Genomic DNA, 17,333 nt, shown 5'->3' with positions numbered 1-17,333 from the left:
TGCACCAGGAGAGAATATGTGAGTATAACCCAAATGGTCTAAAATATTTTGTATATAGAAAATTTGGTTACATGGAGGTCAAATCTTAAATACTGGAAAAACAAATGTAAGTGTTTGAGCTTATATTATTCAAGTTATTCCATATGGTTAGTTCAAATCCAAAATATAAAGTTATAAAAAGATAATGTACACATGGTGGTTTCCAAAGTAATATATAAAAACATTAAATAAATAAATATCAAACTTTTAACATCACCAGTAAAACACACAAGTATCAACAACTAATGAATTATTATGAACACAAGTATCAAGAACTAATGAATTATTATGAACACAAGTATCAAGAACTAATGAATTATTATGAACAAAAACACACAAGTATCAAAAACTAATGAATTATTATGAACAAAAACACACAAGTATCAAGAACTAATGAATTATTATGAACAAAAACACACAAGTATCAAGAACTAATGAATTATTATGAACAAAAACACACAAGTATCAAGAACTAATGAATTATTATGAACACAAGTATCAAGAACTAATGAATTATTATGAACACAAGTATCAAAAACTAATGAATTATTATGAACAAAAACACACAAGTATCAACAACTAATGAATTACTATGAACACAAGTATCAACAACTAATGAATTATTATGAACACAAGTATCAAGAACTAATGAATTATTATGAACACAAGTATCAACAACTAATGAATTATTATGAACACAAGTATCAAGAACTAATGAATTATTATGAACACAAGTATCAACAACTAATGAATTATTATGAACAAAAACACACAAGTATCAAGAACTAATGAATTATTATGAACACAAGTATCAACAACTAACAAATTATTATGAACAAAAACACACAAGTATCAAGAACTAATGAATTATTATGAACACAAGTATCAACAACTAACGAATTATTATGAACAAAAACACACAAGTATCAAGAACTAATGAATTATTATGAAAAACACACAAGTATCAAGAACTAATGAATTATTATGAACACAAACACACAAGTATCAACAACTAATGAATTATTACGAACAAAAACACACAAGTATCAAGAACTAATGAATTATTATGAACAAAAACACACAAGTATCAAGAACTAATGAATTATTATGAACAAAAACACACAAGTATCAAGAACTAATGAATTATTATGAACAAAAACACACAAGTATCAAGAACTAATGAATTATTATGAACAAAAACACACAAGTATCAAGAACTAATGAATTATTATGAACAAAAACACACAAGTATCAATAACTAATGAATTATTATGAACACAAACACACAAGTATCAACAACTAATGAATTATTATGAACAAAAACACAAGTATCAAGAACTAATGAATTATTACGAACAAAAATTATAAAAATCTGATAAGATTAGTGTGAACCAATACACAAACTACAAAATAAAATTTTATCTTCTACCAAGTTCTCAAGTATGATGGACAAAGTAAATAGTTATGTATTAGTGTTTTGATTAAAACATAGACTAGCAATTAACAAACACAATATGTAGCTACAAGATCTTATGATTAATATAGAAGTTGGTTACTGTGATACGTGTACAAGTAAATTTAAGAAAATTCTTAAAATTACTATAGCAACAAGTTATTAGTATGTAGAATGTTATATTATAGAAACAGTTTTTATATATACGCTGTCTTCATTATTACAATAAAAAATTAATTACTTCTGGTATAGCATAAACAAGTCACTGTACAGTTGCTACAAAAGCTTATTAATTGAGGCAACACATTTATAAAGCATCCTTACAATTACCACAGAAATCATTTGTGTGACAGAAAATTTGTAAACAAATCCAATGATTACTACAAGGACCAATTATATAACACCATGCACGTACAAGTCGTTGTTAGAGATAAAAAATGGGGTAAGTAGGTTATGTGTAATATCTATATGAAATTAAAACTTTTTTTATACGATTACTGTAGGAAACAATTATTTCAGAAACCTGCTAAAGTAACACAGTATAACTACCATAAAGTCCAGTTAAAATATTGAATCAAAATTAGATTTAATAAAAGTACCCATGAGTCAGTGGTTAACATTAACCACTTTTGATGCATAATAAGGTCAGTGGATGTACAGCAAATTCTTGGACTTACCTATTTTAAAATTACTGGTAATTAGAGTTGGACAAGCAAACAGACGAGGAAATATCATATACACTGGAATGACAATTCTTCGGCAGACATCACCTTCCCCGATTTGAATATTTTGTATTTCAGTTGCTGAAAAGTAAAAAAATAAAGCATTTATACAACGTACCTTCAAATATTAACTTTCTAGTTAAAGAACAGAGAGAAAAAGTTTGTGATCTGAATTATTCTGCACAGAAGAATGGACATCTTAATATTAATTCTTATTAGTTTTAATGTAAATTAACTATCTGATTAGATTTTACTACTAAGTATTTTGCCATACCAATGACAACTGTCTTCATCTTTGCCTTTTTTACATAAATATTCAGAAAGACTTATATTGTTCATTCTGTGCAAGAGAAAAAATGGCAAACTTTATGATACAATTAATTTTACAGAACTAAACAACTGAAAACTACACAAATTCTTTTGAGCAATAAAGGTTTAAACAGAGCAGTGATGGTTGATTTGAAAATATGACTGTCAAGCATGAACACTTGTTTTGAATTGTTTCTGAGGCTTTTAAAACAATGAAAAAGTTTTCGAACTTAATACTGCATCGTTATTAGATTTTAGTGAAAATAAACTTGATGTTCGAAATTGTGTATTCTCAAAAAAATAATTCTTCATATTAATTATTTAGTCCTATGTGGATGGAGGTGGTCAAAGTGAGATTCAGATCTTTAAGTCAAAAAATAATGCATACTATCGAGGAACAAAATTTGTGTTACATAGTGTTATCAATGTATGTCAACAAATTTGGCACCAAGATGTAACTTATAATTCGACTTTAATATATGGACTTAAGTAAATATTCAAATCAATTCTGAATTTTGATGTCAAATGTCTCATGATGTTTTTATTCTCCAAAATTTTCTTTTTAAGTTTTATTTTCTTCCCTTAACCATATTTCATAATTTCCATCAATTACCACAGAATCTCCTTTCTACTCTTCAAGGTTTTGACAATAACTGTTTGTTTACACTCATATTTTAATGGTACATGTTAATTATCAGTAGAAAATCATTTTGTGAACTACGTAATGTTGACGTCTTTATGTAAATTTATGGTGAAAAACGCAACTTCCAAAGCATATTCTGATGAAGACCAAAGTTGACACTTCAGTAAGTAATGAAATTCTTATATATTAGTTAGAAAGCCACATAAATTACAGTCGTTTTTGCCATTCTGCTTTGTTATTTCAATTACTGTTTGTCTTGTTAAATACATATTTGAAAACTAATAAGATTGCAGAAAGTGGTCTTAGCAAAGTGCACATGGAATATGTCCTCAAGTCCAAATACATCCACTTAGCAAAGTGCACTAAGAGTATGTCCTCAAGTCCAAATACATCCACTTAGCAAAGTGCACTAAGAGTATGTCATCAACTCCAAATACATCCATAAGCTACAATATATGGAATATTGTTATAATATTTCTGTTATTAACATATTTCTATATACAAAAGTAAGTAGATGTAAAAATTAAAAACGTAATTGGATTAAATTTTTTTTAAAGTAAATAAAAGATTTCTTCATGAGGTACATACACAAGCTTTTGTGCATTATGTGATTTGATGCTTTGTACACCATAACTTGACACATGTTCTCATTGGATAAGTTGTTGTTACACTACTTTAATAGTTGGACACAGCTCAACTTTTGCTACAGTTAGTATCAGAGTATAGAAAATAACAGTCAAGGTGTAAGCTTTTACCAAAAAAATTTTGACATTCATTAATGAAATTACAGATATTACATATATATTACACACATGAAATAAGAAAACTATAAGGTGGAAAAATAGTACTTTTATTCTTAACATAAAAACCATGTTGCACTCAGACCAGTCAAAGATTGTCTTTGTATATTCACCAATAAATCTTTATTTAAAAATATGATTTTCTGCATAAGGTAGACTTCATATTTACTTAAAGCCTGCCAAGTTTCATAAAGATGTGCACAGTAAATCAGAAATTATAGTAAAAATTAATTCACCAACACTGGATCAGTTCAACAGACCAATCTGTGGTCTGAAGATTAACTTCAAGTTTATTTTAAATATTTTGAATGTACTCTTTTTCTGTTGTATCTTGTAACATTAACAAACCTGAAATACTGAAAACCTTTTATCAGCATTAAAAACAATTACTCTTAATAAATGCTTACCATCACGAGAATAACCTTCAGCACAACCGCAAGTTTCTACACGCACCAGTTGAAGCTCAATGGAGCGAATGGCTGCGTCACACTTTTCAACACAGATCTGAATATAAAAATAATTATAGTGTATATAGAAAGCCTGTGTTATTGAAGGTGAAGGCTTAAAACTGTATTTCTGGTTCACTGGTAATTTCATCTTTAATAACAACCCATGTCTTACAAAATGAAAAATCTAAATTCCTGGACAACATTTCACACTAAATACTTGAAACAATTTTTATATTTATAGATGTGTAAAATATCATGACAGTTAGTCAGTGTTTTCTTTATAAGCACCATGAAGTGAGTAATTTACATTTTGTTTTCTGTGACTTGGTTACCTACAGAGCCATGGTCCTACAAACAACCTGGTACTTAAGTAGCTTTGAAAAATATGTTTAATAGGTAAATCCTATTGGTATTTCTAAGTTAAAACAGTTACATTTCAGAATCTGATTCTCCTAGATAAACTCAATTTCACTACAGAAAAAGTGAGGATCACACTTTTTATTAGTACAAGTTTGGGTACAGTCAGGTAGTCCCAAAAAGTGAGAGTCACACTTTTTATTAGTACAAGTTTGGGAACTGTCAGGTAGTCCCAAAAAGTGAGGGACACACTTTTTATTAGTACAAGTCAGGTAGTCCCAAAAAATGAGGGACACACTTTTTATTAGTACAAGTTTGGGTACAGTCAGGTAGTCCCAAAAAGTGAGGGCCACACTTTTTATTAGTACAAGTCAGGTAGTCCCAAAAAGTGAGGGTCACACTTTTTATTAGTACAAGTTTGGGTACAGTCAGGTAGTCCCAAGTCAGGTAGTTCCAAAAGTGAGAGTCACACTTTTATTAGTAGTCCCAAAAAATGAGGGACACACTTTTTATTAGTACAAGTTTGGGTACAGTCAGGTAGTTCCAAAAAGTGATGGACACACTTTTTATTAGTACAAGTTTGGGTACAGTCAGGTAGTTCCAAAAAGTGAGGGTCACACTTTTTATTAGTAAAAGTTTTGGTACAGTCAGGTTGTTCCAACAAGTGAGGGACACACTTTTTATTAGTACAAGTTTGGGTATAGTCAGGTAGTCCCAAAAAGTGAGGGCCACACTTTTTATTAGTACAAGTTTGGGTACAGTCAGGTAGTTCCAAAAAGTGAGGGTCACACTTTTTATTAGTACAAGTTTGGGTACAGTCAGGTAGTTCCAAAAAGTGAGGGCCACACTTTTTATTAGTACAAATTTGGGTACAGTCAGGTAGTTCCAAAAAGTGAGGGCCACACTTTTTATTAGCACAAGTTTGGGTACAGTCAGGTTGTTCCAAAATCACATATCTAAATTCCTTTTGTTCTCAACTACTGCAGCATTGTTTTTATTTCTGGTCTTTCTTTTCCTTTCAACAGTTCGAGACAACTAATTTCAATAGGATAACAAATATGTAGGATATTTCAAAATCACTCAACTAAATCCAGAACAAATGATGCTTGCAGCAACTTTAATTGGAAACAGGCTTTATATACTGAACTTGAATGCCACAAAAGCAAACTTATTATCTGCTACAAAAGATTTTGAGACACCTGTACCATGTCAAAACTTTCTAAAACAAACCCAATGATTCTCAATATGAATTTGGTGAAGTTTACCAACAGTTTTTAAGATGTCAAATTTTATAATTACCTTCTATTTGTTTACTTATTTAAAAAATAAACAAAGTAACATCCTTTTCAACTTTTAAACTTATACAAGTAAATAAAACACAAAGTCAAGTTTTATATACTTGTATATGATACACTCATCCACGTCAGTATACATCTTGAATCAGGTACATTCTAATTTTTTTACATTCCCAAGCAATATATCCACATAGCTAATTAAATTATTGATACCAGCAGCTACTAGCTGATGTCACAGTGAAAGCCAACCAATCAATAAACTTGGTACATAAAATCTGACTGTGAATATAAACGTTCTTCATTGGTACACTAGTATTTGTTCTTCTTTTGTTGTCAATTTTCAATTTATTTCTGACATAAAACTTTTAAAATCTGCATTTTTCTGGATACTCTAGACTTGTATGTTAATTCTAGTGTACATGTATACTTCAAACACCTACATAGCCTCAAAATGTGGTAATAAAAAGACACCTATATTTTATGATCACGTTCTTAAGAGAACACTTCACTATGGGTATTTTTTTCAATACATCTATATCTAAATTTCAGACCTTATTAATGCCAGAATTTTCCAATTTTACTAAACTTCAAGTTCTAAGTTTAGTATTAAGGGTAGTATATAAACATTAAGTTGTTGTTTATAAACAAATTTCATTTGTGATTTCCTGTTTTGTCAATTATGGTAAGCCACAACTCACACAAAACTGAAAACTTCTATTGTTTTTATGTTGTGAATAGAAGGGTTACTCTTAGAAAGAAAATTAATATAAAAAATAACGTTACGACTCGGTCAAAAACGTTCATCACTCTTATGAAACAGTAATTAACAGTACATCACATTAACGAAATTCACATGTACAAAATATCATTATAATATAGTTATAATTATATAGTTATAATATACTCATCACCAATTTTAGTTATTAGATCTATCAAAATATTAGAAAATATTTTAGTCAGAACAGTTGAGCTTTATAATTTTAATGTGTCAAAATATTTTCAACTATGCCTACAAGAAATATTTTTTTATATATATGATCTTTGCAAAACACAAAATTACTTTAAGATTTAACTAGATTAAGATTTAGTTTGAGGAACCTAGAATATTCTACCCAATTAACTTGCAAGAAACCTTGCTTACATTCCCCACTCTTCCACTAAACAAACAAAACAGGCACATTATGTCCATGAAGCACACACATTATAGTACAGTATAGGTAATGAATACAGAATCACTTATTATTCACAAATATATTTAAATAATGTATCTTTTTAAAGAAGTCCCAGACACATTTTGACTTAAGGTTTCAACAAATGTTACCTCTCCAGTGAAAGGTTTTGTGATGCAGCAAACACTGGAGTCTAATTTGCCCTTCAACAAGAAACTGGGTATTTTACTCCTCTGAAATAAAACAGAAATAAAGTTATAGAAAATTCTGCAAAACACTTAGACATGATAAAGACAGCAGCTATATACAAGTATATTTTACCTCCATTACTTCAGGATTACGAGCATTTTTAGTATTTTAAAGAAAATGAAACAAGATGCAATTATTTCAGTTTTGGTAGACAAGGTAAGCATACCAAACCAGAAATGCTTTCATAACACAACTTTACTGCATACTTCTCAAGAAATAAAATAAAAGGTAAATTTATATGCAAAAACGGCTCGTTTGAGTTGAGAAAATATTTTACATAGAAGAACAAACAACGTTTCGACCTTCTTCGGTCATCGTCAGGTGTTTGAATACATAATTTTATTTATTTTATTATATTAATATAGGTATAAAGGCGTTCCTTTATATTGGTTTATTTTGGGTTTAAGTTGTTGTATAAGTAAGGCTTCTTTAATTTTGCATTTGTTTATGTTTGTTTCTTTATTTAAAGAAGCTTTATACACAATACAATTTATCTGTTGAAAAAGATAGACAGAAAGCATGGTAGAAACTGAAAAGGTTTCACCTAAGAAAGAAGTAAGGAAAACAAACATTTCAAACTTCATTCATCTGTACATTTAACAGTTAGATAACAATGAATACGACCGATAAGTTGCAGTATTCTATAGGTACATTACAACCCTGTGTTTTCTGTCAGTGGTTTCTAACATTTAGGTTATCTGATAAAGCACACTACATGAATATTCTTCGAAATCTATGGATCAATACTTTTATTTTTTAAATCTCAATCAATACTTAATTATCAGTACAGCCAAATGGCATATCTGTCAAGAGAAAATTAGCTGTATTATGGAAAGACTTTGGATAAAACAGTGTGCCAACGCCTGATTTATGTTCTTTGCTGACCTAATGCCAGTTTAGAATTCTAATACCCTTGTAAAGCTCACTAGTTTCTTGTAAGTTAATTATTATATCATAAATAATAAGAAATCTTTGCTCAATCTTGTAAATTCTACAAAATTAAACATGAAAAAATGTTTTGAAAACTTTGAAATTACATTTATGTAAACATTCTTTTAAAAACATAATAGAAATTAGTTGCAATTAAAATATGAGATATATGTTGATTACCAAGTTGGATAATTGCTTATTAACAAATAATTCACAGTGATCACTTAGTAATAGATCATTGTCAACTTTATGTAGCTTGACACCAGAATATTGATGCCTTCATCTAACCAAAGAAAATTTGAGACTCTTTTAGCCACTTTATGTAATTTATTCATTTTATAGACACTAGTATAAACTAATAGTCATGTGGTAAAATTACTAGATATAAAATTACAAATGGTACAAATTTGATGTTTTTATGTTCCAACTGTATTATTCAGATGCTAAAAAATCTTAAATACTTAAACAGAGATCATTCATAAATGCTAAACACTATTTGAATTACTCTAATAGTCATGTTAGAGATTTCTGTTTAAAATTATCCATTTATTTTGAGAACTAGCCATCATTATAATTTTTTTTTACTTCAATAGTGAACAATTAGTATACATTGTAGTGTAACCAACTATTGCTAATATTGCTTAGAGTTTTACTTTATGAAATAATACTAATGTTTAAGTATTTTTTAAAGCACAATATTTTTTAAATCTATCTCTGGGCTGATTGTCATTTACTTATCAGTTCAGTTATGTAAGTTGCATTGTGACCTATTACAAGTTGCATATGATTATTACAAATTAATTGCTAATTAATAAGACATACCTCTAAGTAAATAATTCTAAAATACATTTTATTAGTTCACATATACTTAGAAAATATTTACAAATTTACATGAAACACCATTTTGGCAACAAGTTTTCAGAATTACCAGAACATGACAAACCAATTAAATCTTGGTAGCCAGACTACTCAACTGTAAGTTACATCAGAAACTGTGGTTACAAAACAAGTTTATACTACTTACATCTTTTACATTCTGGAGGGATTCTGGAGTGATACTGAAGTCCACTGGTTTAATAATTGCCTTTTCATTTTGTTCCTAAAAATTGTTTTAAATGTTAAGAAAAAATTAAAGTATTTCTTACTAGTGTGGTTTAATTATAACAGTTGTAATCTACAGATATCAAAATCTACAAACTTATTCATGCATATTTTAGTTGTGAAAAAAAATAAAATTTAGTTTCTTTTATTTTTAGATGTTCTTAACTCAGAATACAGTAACAGGTGAAGAAACATGACACTCACTGTACATTTCAATCATTTCAGAGCTACCCTGAATTATATAGGCATCATTATGGAATAGATCTATAGAAATAATTATTTATATACCATCCCTCCCTACCACAAGAAATTTGTTTATATCAGTTTCAAGTTTTTAATTACAGAATGGCTTTTTGTTTACATCAGGTTCAAACTTTTAATTACAGAATGGCTTTTTCTTTATATCAGGTTCAAATTTATAATCACAGAATGGTTTTTTGTTTATATCAGGTTCAAATTTTTAATCACAGAATGGCTTTTTGTTTATATCAGTTTAAAATTTTTAATTACACAATGGCTTTTTGTTTATATCAGTTTAAAATTTTTAATCACAGAATTGCTTTTTGTTTATATCAGTTTAAAATTTTTAATTACAGAATGGCTTTTTGTTTACATCAGGTTCAAATTTTTAATTACACAATGGCTTTTTCTTTATATCAGGTTCAAAGTTATAATTACAGAATGGCTTTTTCTTTATATCAGGTTCAAATTTATAATTACAGATGGCTTTTTATTTATACCAGGTTCAAATTTTTAATCACAGAATGGCTTTTTGTTTATATCAGGTTCAAATTTTTAATTACAGAATGGCTTTTTGTTTATATCAGGTTCAAATTTGTAATTACAGAATGGCTTTTTGTTTATATCAGGTTCAAATTTTTAATCACAGAATGGCTTTTTGTTTATATCAGGTTCAAATTTTTAAATACAGAATGGTTTTCCTTCTTCAAAATCAAATTTATTTGCCCAATTAAACTGAAAATTCTGAAATATATTTCAAGTGAGTCCTTTACTTGTTTGTTTGTTTAGAAAAAGTCATAAAAATAATCAAATTATTGAACTTGTTTTTCTCATTATTACTGGTTTTGACTATTCTATTTAACTACTTGGCATTAAAGCAATTAATTGAAACACTGCCATTATTAGTTTTTATTAATTCAATTAATTAGTACCTTAATATAGGATATAAGTTACACATAATATAAAGATGATATTAACTTTCTACAAGAACATCCAGCTTCTTTTTTATGGTGCAATGTTACTAAACTATCTGTACCAAACAACCAGTAACAAAATAAAACAGTAGAATATTACAAAATGTAAAGAGAAATTAATGTAAAACAAAAATGGTAGCAAACAGCAGATATAAACTTAAATAGAATTAAAAAGGCTAATGGCCTTTAAAAAATTAAAAACATTTGTAAGGTGGACAGCATCACCATCATCAGTGACATTGTCCAATGTTGGGGTAAACCCATGGTAAAATACATGTCTAAAATGGTGCCATCACTCATGGTCAAAATGTGGGTTATTGTGGCATGAGTGTCATACATAACACACAATGGTGCATCAGTCCCTGATAAAAGAAAACCAGTTAAAAACTGTGACCACTGCATAGTGTAATCAAGACAACTTCCTCCTACTGATCCTTACAGAAACAAGACACCTCAAGTCCAACAGAAGGTTTTATCTGGAAAAGCTTGTTAACATGTTGCTCACTCCAAGTCTACTCCCACCTGGCACAGAAGCGAACTGAGCCTTGAATACAGGGCTGTAGTCCACATATGGAATAGGCACAGCTGTGAAAGCACCAGAACAGACAAACTGGCCTGTGGAGACAGCAATGTCATCCAAGAACAGACCCAATTCAACAAGTTGCACCAGAATACAACAGCCAAAAGGAACAATAGCAGACCATCTTTTCTGAAAAAGCATGGCCCACTGAGGAAAGAAAACACAACCCCCTGTGAGATGCTGTGGCAAGAATTGAAGTTTTGAAGCATACAATAAAGACAGATGTAAAGGGCAGGGGTGTAAAGGAGCTTCATGATACTCGGTGTATAAACTTAGGACTACAGACGTGTGGAAAGCCCCCTTGCAGATCCAAAGTCCCACATGGTAAACAGTTTCCAACATCTTCAAGTGCAAATTTCTGGCAAAGCCATAGACCAGAGACCCATAGTCCAGTTTCAATCAAGTGAGGGCATGATAGATCTTTAGCAAAGAACATCGATCTGCTACCCAAGAGGTGGAAGAGGACACACTGAAGATGTCCAGTGTCCTTATACATTTGACATGTAGCTGCTTGATGTGTGGAATGAAAGCCAACATACGATCAAATATAAGCCCCAAGAACTTTACCTCAGGGACAACAGAAAGCACAACTTCACCAAGACAGAGATCAGGATTGGAGTAATCCCTTGTTGGTGTCAAAAGAGAGAAAAAAGGTAAAACCATTTCCTGTGGTCCACTTCAGTAAGCAATTTAAGAGAGTCTGTAGTTGCCACTCAATAAACCTCATGCTCAACAACTGCAGTGACATGTAGAAGTCATCAATAGAGTCTGTTTGCAACTGTCCATTGTCCAGTAATGGCATTAATCTTTATAATGAAGTGTGATATTCAAGACACAGCCAGTGATTCCAAGTTCCTGTGAGAAAGAACAGGAAAGTATTGAACCCACACAAACTTGGAATTGCCAGTCCATTAAACATTTTTTGATAAAAGATGGGCAAATGGCTATGCAACCCATATAAGGAAGGAGAATAGCCCAGCACCAAACATCAGGAAAAACCATTCTCCTGCCAGATCCAGTTAGAAACAACCAGAAGAGTAACATAAGAGACAGAAGAGAGATGGCACAGCACTTTGTAGTAAATATCATCAGGTCTCATGTATTGCCAGATGAATGAAGACCAAGCTTGAGTTCCACCAATGTAAAGGAGCAGTTATAGTCACAGGGACAATCAGTCAAAAAGAAAAGAGGTGATCACTCTGCCCAACTTTTGATGACTAAGAAGGTGGCAGTAGAAACAGAAGTGCCAGATGCAAGCTTTCACCAAGTGTATCGGTAATGCCTTGCGCATCAGCAACTTCGTGGCCATTGGAGAGCAAGATTGAAAGGGGGAAGAACTATAATGCCCAATGATCTTCCAAATATTGTCCCACATGACATTGGAACTAGTGGTAAAAGAGATGTTAGTTACATACTTAATCCAAGATTCCTTCTGACTTTGATGTTTTACCTGCCAAGTATGTGAATGGGCCTGCTGAAAGAAGTTATGAGATACCTGCAAAAGGTATCCCAAGCCCATTTTTGAGCCTTCTGTGCCATGTGATGGGCAGGATTTCACTACAGGCAAGGATACCATGGAAAATATGTTGACGTTCTAGGAATATATTGAGTAGTTGCCTGGACAACAGAGACAGTCACTGATGACTTACAGATGACTGCAGGATCAAGTTCTGAGAAAGCAGTGAAAGAGGACCAGGTGGCCTGGTCCAGCTTCGATCCAGGCACTCAAGTCAGTTGGTGTCAACCATGGTCAGTCTCTCTGAAAATGGTGGGAAAATGATCACTGCTCTGTGGGTCACTGTCAACCCCCCAAGAGAAATGAGAGAAAAGTGAAGGGGAAAAGGTAGATAGATCAATTTCATTTCCCTCTCAACAATTACTCCTCTTGAAGAATTCAGGGTAGCATGGGAAGTAACATCAATGGGTATATCCCCAATGTTCTTCAAATTCATGAGAAGTTTAGCGTGTTTTGGTGAGGATGTTTCCTCTAAAACATCATTAGAGTGTTATTTTCTTACTGACTTGGGGTAGCCAGCAAGCCCTTTGAATCCCTTTTGAATAAAAATGGAGACATCCGCCCTAAGTATTTCTTGGATAATAAGTGCAAAATGAGAAATCTAGGTACAGAAACCAACTGTGACAGTGATTATTGAACAGAATCATCCATTCATGGATGCTTACCAATTACTGTTTTTTTTTCTCAATTTTATTTAGTTTTTTCCTTCATGAATGGGGTATCCATAACAAAGAATATTTCAGTGCCTACTGTCCCCACCCAACACAGAGCCCCACAAGGGAACACAATGCAGTGCCAAACAAAGACATTGCAGGAATGCCAGGATTTTATGAGCACTATACTCAAACACTAGCATTAGACACAATATCCACAACACATGTTAAGAACATCCAACACTGGTACTTGGCTGACCATAGCCTAAGTGGACCAGCCAACTGGCCTCAGAGGCCACCTCAAGACTGTCCATCTACAGGAATTCAAGGCCTAAGCAGTGTATTAGGGTTGGATCTCTCAACCACCAGGATCCTCTTTTTCCCTTCATGGGTTGCCATGCACAGCAAACACGTGGTTGGATGTTCAGATCCCAGAAGAGGTAAAATGAAAGTAAAGAACCTTCTCCTGATCACATACAAGAATCCACCTCAAGGGGACATCCACCTAATTGATAACATTAATCCAACTTAGTATGGTAGTTGATTGATTTATTGATTTAGTGTTTTATGGCATAAAGCAGCTAGGCTATCTGCTCCAAACGTCCAGTAAAAAGGTAAAAATTAATTAAATGTAGTGAAATTCATAAAATGGAATGAAGATAAAACAAAACATCATTGAAAAACAGAAAAAGTATAAAACCAATGTTGACACCTAGTCTACAATGTTAAGAGAGAAAGCAGAGTAATAGAAGTTGTAAAGGACTTCCTGTAGCAAAATGGTAATGATCATAACCCGCCAGGAAGACTAACAGTAAGTACAAGAACCACCGTCAGTCACCTAAAGTTGGCCTTTCCCGTCCTGGTTCCAAGTTATGTTGTCATAACAGCCATTATCAAAAGGTAAAATAAAAAAAGTGTTAAAAGACATACAGCAAAATTGTAATAAAAATAGCCAAATGTCCTGTAAAAAGGTAAAAGTAAAGTAAATGTAGTAAAATTCGTAAAAGGAAACAAAGGTAAAAACAAAACATAAAATGAAGTAAAACCAATGTCGACATCCAGTCTACAAAGTTGTAAAGGACTTCCTGTAGCAGAATGATAATGATCATAACCCACCAGAAAAACTAACAGGTAAGTACAAGAACCACCGTCAGTCACCTGAAGTTGGTCTTCCCAGTCCTGGTTCCGGGTTATGTGTCACTATGGCGAGTACTAAAAGGTAAAGTAATAAAAGTGTTAAATGACATGCAGCAAAAGTGTAATAACAACTCGCCAGGACGACTAATGGGTAGTTCAAACAGTAGTGTTAGTCACCTGAAGTTGGTTTTCTAGTCCTGGTTCCAGGTTATGTGTCATTATGGCCAGTACTAAAAGGTAAAGTAATAAAAGTGTTAAATGACATGCAGCAAAAGTGTAATAACAACTCACCAGGATGACTAACAGGTAGTTCAAACAGCAGCATTAGTCACCTGAAGTTGGCCTTTCCAGTCCTGGTGTTGAGTTATTTAATTTTCTGCCATTTTACAATGTCAAATTGAACTAGAGTGATTGAGACTGAAAAGGGAACCTCAATTAAAAAGGTGTAATGAATAAATAACAAACATTTAAATGAGGTTAAAAAGATTAATGGTCATTAAAAAACTAAAAACTTTATCAAGGTGGACAGTGTCACCATCACCAATAAAACTGTCCAATGTCACAGACAAACCCTGGGACAGAACATGTTTAAAATAGCGCTGTCGTTGAGAGTCGCAACAATAGCAGGAAAGTAAAATGTGGCTTACAGTGATTTGAGTGTTGCACAATCTACACACTGATGCATCAGTTCCAGATAAAAGAAAATGAATTAAAAAACTGTGAACAATGCGTAGTCTAGTTAGAACAACTTCCTCCTTCCAAACCTTATGGAAGCTAGATGGCCAAAGCCCAATATAGGGTTTTATTTGAAAAAGCTTGTTGTTGCGTTGCTCACTCCAAGTGGACTGCCAGCTGGCACAGAGCCAAGCCTTGAATACAGGACCATAGAACATGTACAGAATAGGCACAGTGGTGATAGTGCCAGAGCAGATAGATTTAGCTGCCATGTCTGCAAGTACATTCCCACGAATACCAACGTGGCCTGGTATCCAGAAAAACTGGATAGAAGTAGATGTTAATGAGAAATGGGCCAGTCAGTTTTGAATATCAGCGAGAACATGGTGTGAACCAACGTGAAGTGAGTCCAAGGCCAGCAGAGAGCTAAGGGAGTCAGTATAAATAGTGCAGTCAACTTCAATAATGCTCAACTTCAATATGATCCAGGGCAAGAGATATGGTGTACAGTTCAGCAGTGAACACAGAAGCTGTAGAGGGGATTCTGCACGCAACAACAGAACAGCAACAAACCATGGCAGAACCCACAGAGTCACCTGATTTTGAACCATCTGTATAAATTAGAATAGAAAGGGTGTTTGATAGATGTTCAGTACTTCCAATTTGGAGTATCTGCCTTTTTCAGATCACTTAAAGAAAGGTCACATTTGGGGGCTGTAATAAGCCATGGGGAATGTGCTGACCAGTTGATTCTGCAATGTTTTCCAAGGACAGACCCAATTCATCCAATTACACCTGGATGCAAAGGCCAAAAGGAGCAATAGCAGATTGTCTGTTTTGAAAAAGTAAGGCCCACTGAGATAGGAAAACACTTCCCCAAGTGGGATGCTTTGGTAAGGAGCGAAGTTTCGAAGAATACAGTAAAGACAGTTGCAAACGGCGAAGATGCAGAGAAGGTTTGTGAGATTCCACATACAAACTCTGAACTGGGGAGGTACAGAGTCGAAGTCCTTGGTGATGAATAGGGTTCAGCATCTTTAAGGCCGAGGGTCTGACCATTGACCCATAGTTGAGTTTTGAATGAATAAGAGCACAATATATCTTTAACATAGAACATCGATCCACTCCCCAACTGGCAGTAGAGAGGACACAGAGGATGTTCAGCGCTCTTGTGCATTTGACCCGTAGCTGCTTTAAGTGTGGTATAAAGGTCAGCTTACGGTCAAAGATGAGCCCCAAGAACTCAGGGACCACTGGCAGCAAAACTTCACCGATAAGGAGTTCAGGATCAGGGTGGATACCCCGTTGGTGACAAAAGTGCATGCAAACGGTTTTAGAGAGAGAAAAATTAAAGCCGTTCACCATAGTCCACTTCAGCACACGATTGAGGGCAGTTTGTAGTTGCCGCTCAATATATCTCATGTTTGACGACTGATACGAGATGTGAAAGTCGTCAACATAGAGCCTATTTGCAACTGTGAGAGGGAGTTGTTCAGTGATGGCATTTATCTTTATACTGAAAAGTGTGAACCCACATGAACTTGGAATCTCCTGTCCATTAAAAAAACTTTTGATAAACATAGATAAATGGCCACGTAACCCATACATATGGAGGTCTCGCAAAATGCCATACCTCCATGTTGTGTCATAAGCCTTTTCAATGTCAAAGAATATTGAAACAAGATGTTGGCATTTGAGAAAGGCTTCTCTGATTGATGTTTCAAGTCGAATTAGATGGTCTGTGGTGGAGTGCTGTCGTCGGAACCCACACCGGGTGGGCAAGAGGAGGTTGTTTGAATTGAGAAACCTAACAAGACGAGCATTAACCATCCTCTCTAAGGTCTTACAGAGACAGCTCGTCAAAGCAATTGGACAGTAGTGTGAAGGAATCTTGGGATCTTTCCCAAGTTTAGAGAAGGGTAAGATAATAGCCTGGTGCCAGGCATCAGGATAAACATTCTCCTGCCAGATCCAGTTAAAAACAAGTGGAAGAATATCAAGAGAAGCAGGAGAGAGATAGCATGTCATAGTGTACATCATCA

General features: G+C 33.1%; 1 protein-coding gene across 4 annotated transcripts in view; it reads right to left on the bottom strand.

Moving 5' to 3' along the window:
* The window catches only part of LOC143233403 (vacuolar protein sorting-associated protein 26C), a 43,178-nt gene that overhangs the window by 1,284 nt on the left and 24,561 nt on the right, over positions 1-17,333 (bottom strand). For all 4 annotated transcript variants that reach the window (XM_076469604.1, XM_076469607.1, XM_076469608.1 and 1 more), the window contains 4 exons: positions 9,440-9,514; positions 7,389-7,469; positions 4,374-4,470; positions 2,170-2,295 (listed from right to left, as the gene is read on the bottom strand). In XM_076469604.1, coding sequence (XP_076325719.1) covers positions 2,170-2,295; positions 4,374-4,470; positions 7,389-7,469; positions 9,440-9,514 — 379 coding nt within the window. The remainder of the gene's footprint in view (positions 1-2,169; positions 2,296-4,373; positions 4,471-7,388; positions 7,470-9,439; positions 9,515-17,333) is intronic.

Source organism: Tachypleus tridentatus, chromosome 12 (genome assembly GCF_004210375.1).
Source record: "Tachypleus tridentatus isolate NWPU-2018 chromosome 12, ASM421037v1, whole genome shotgun sequence".
Taxonomy (NCBI): Eukaryota; Metazoa; Arthropoda; class Merostomata; order Xiphosura; family Limulidae; genus Tachypleus; species Tachypleus tridentatus.
This window is presented reverse-complemented; position numbering and strand designations above follow the sequence as displayed.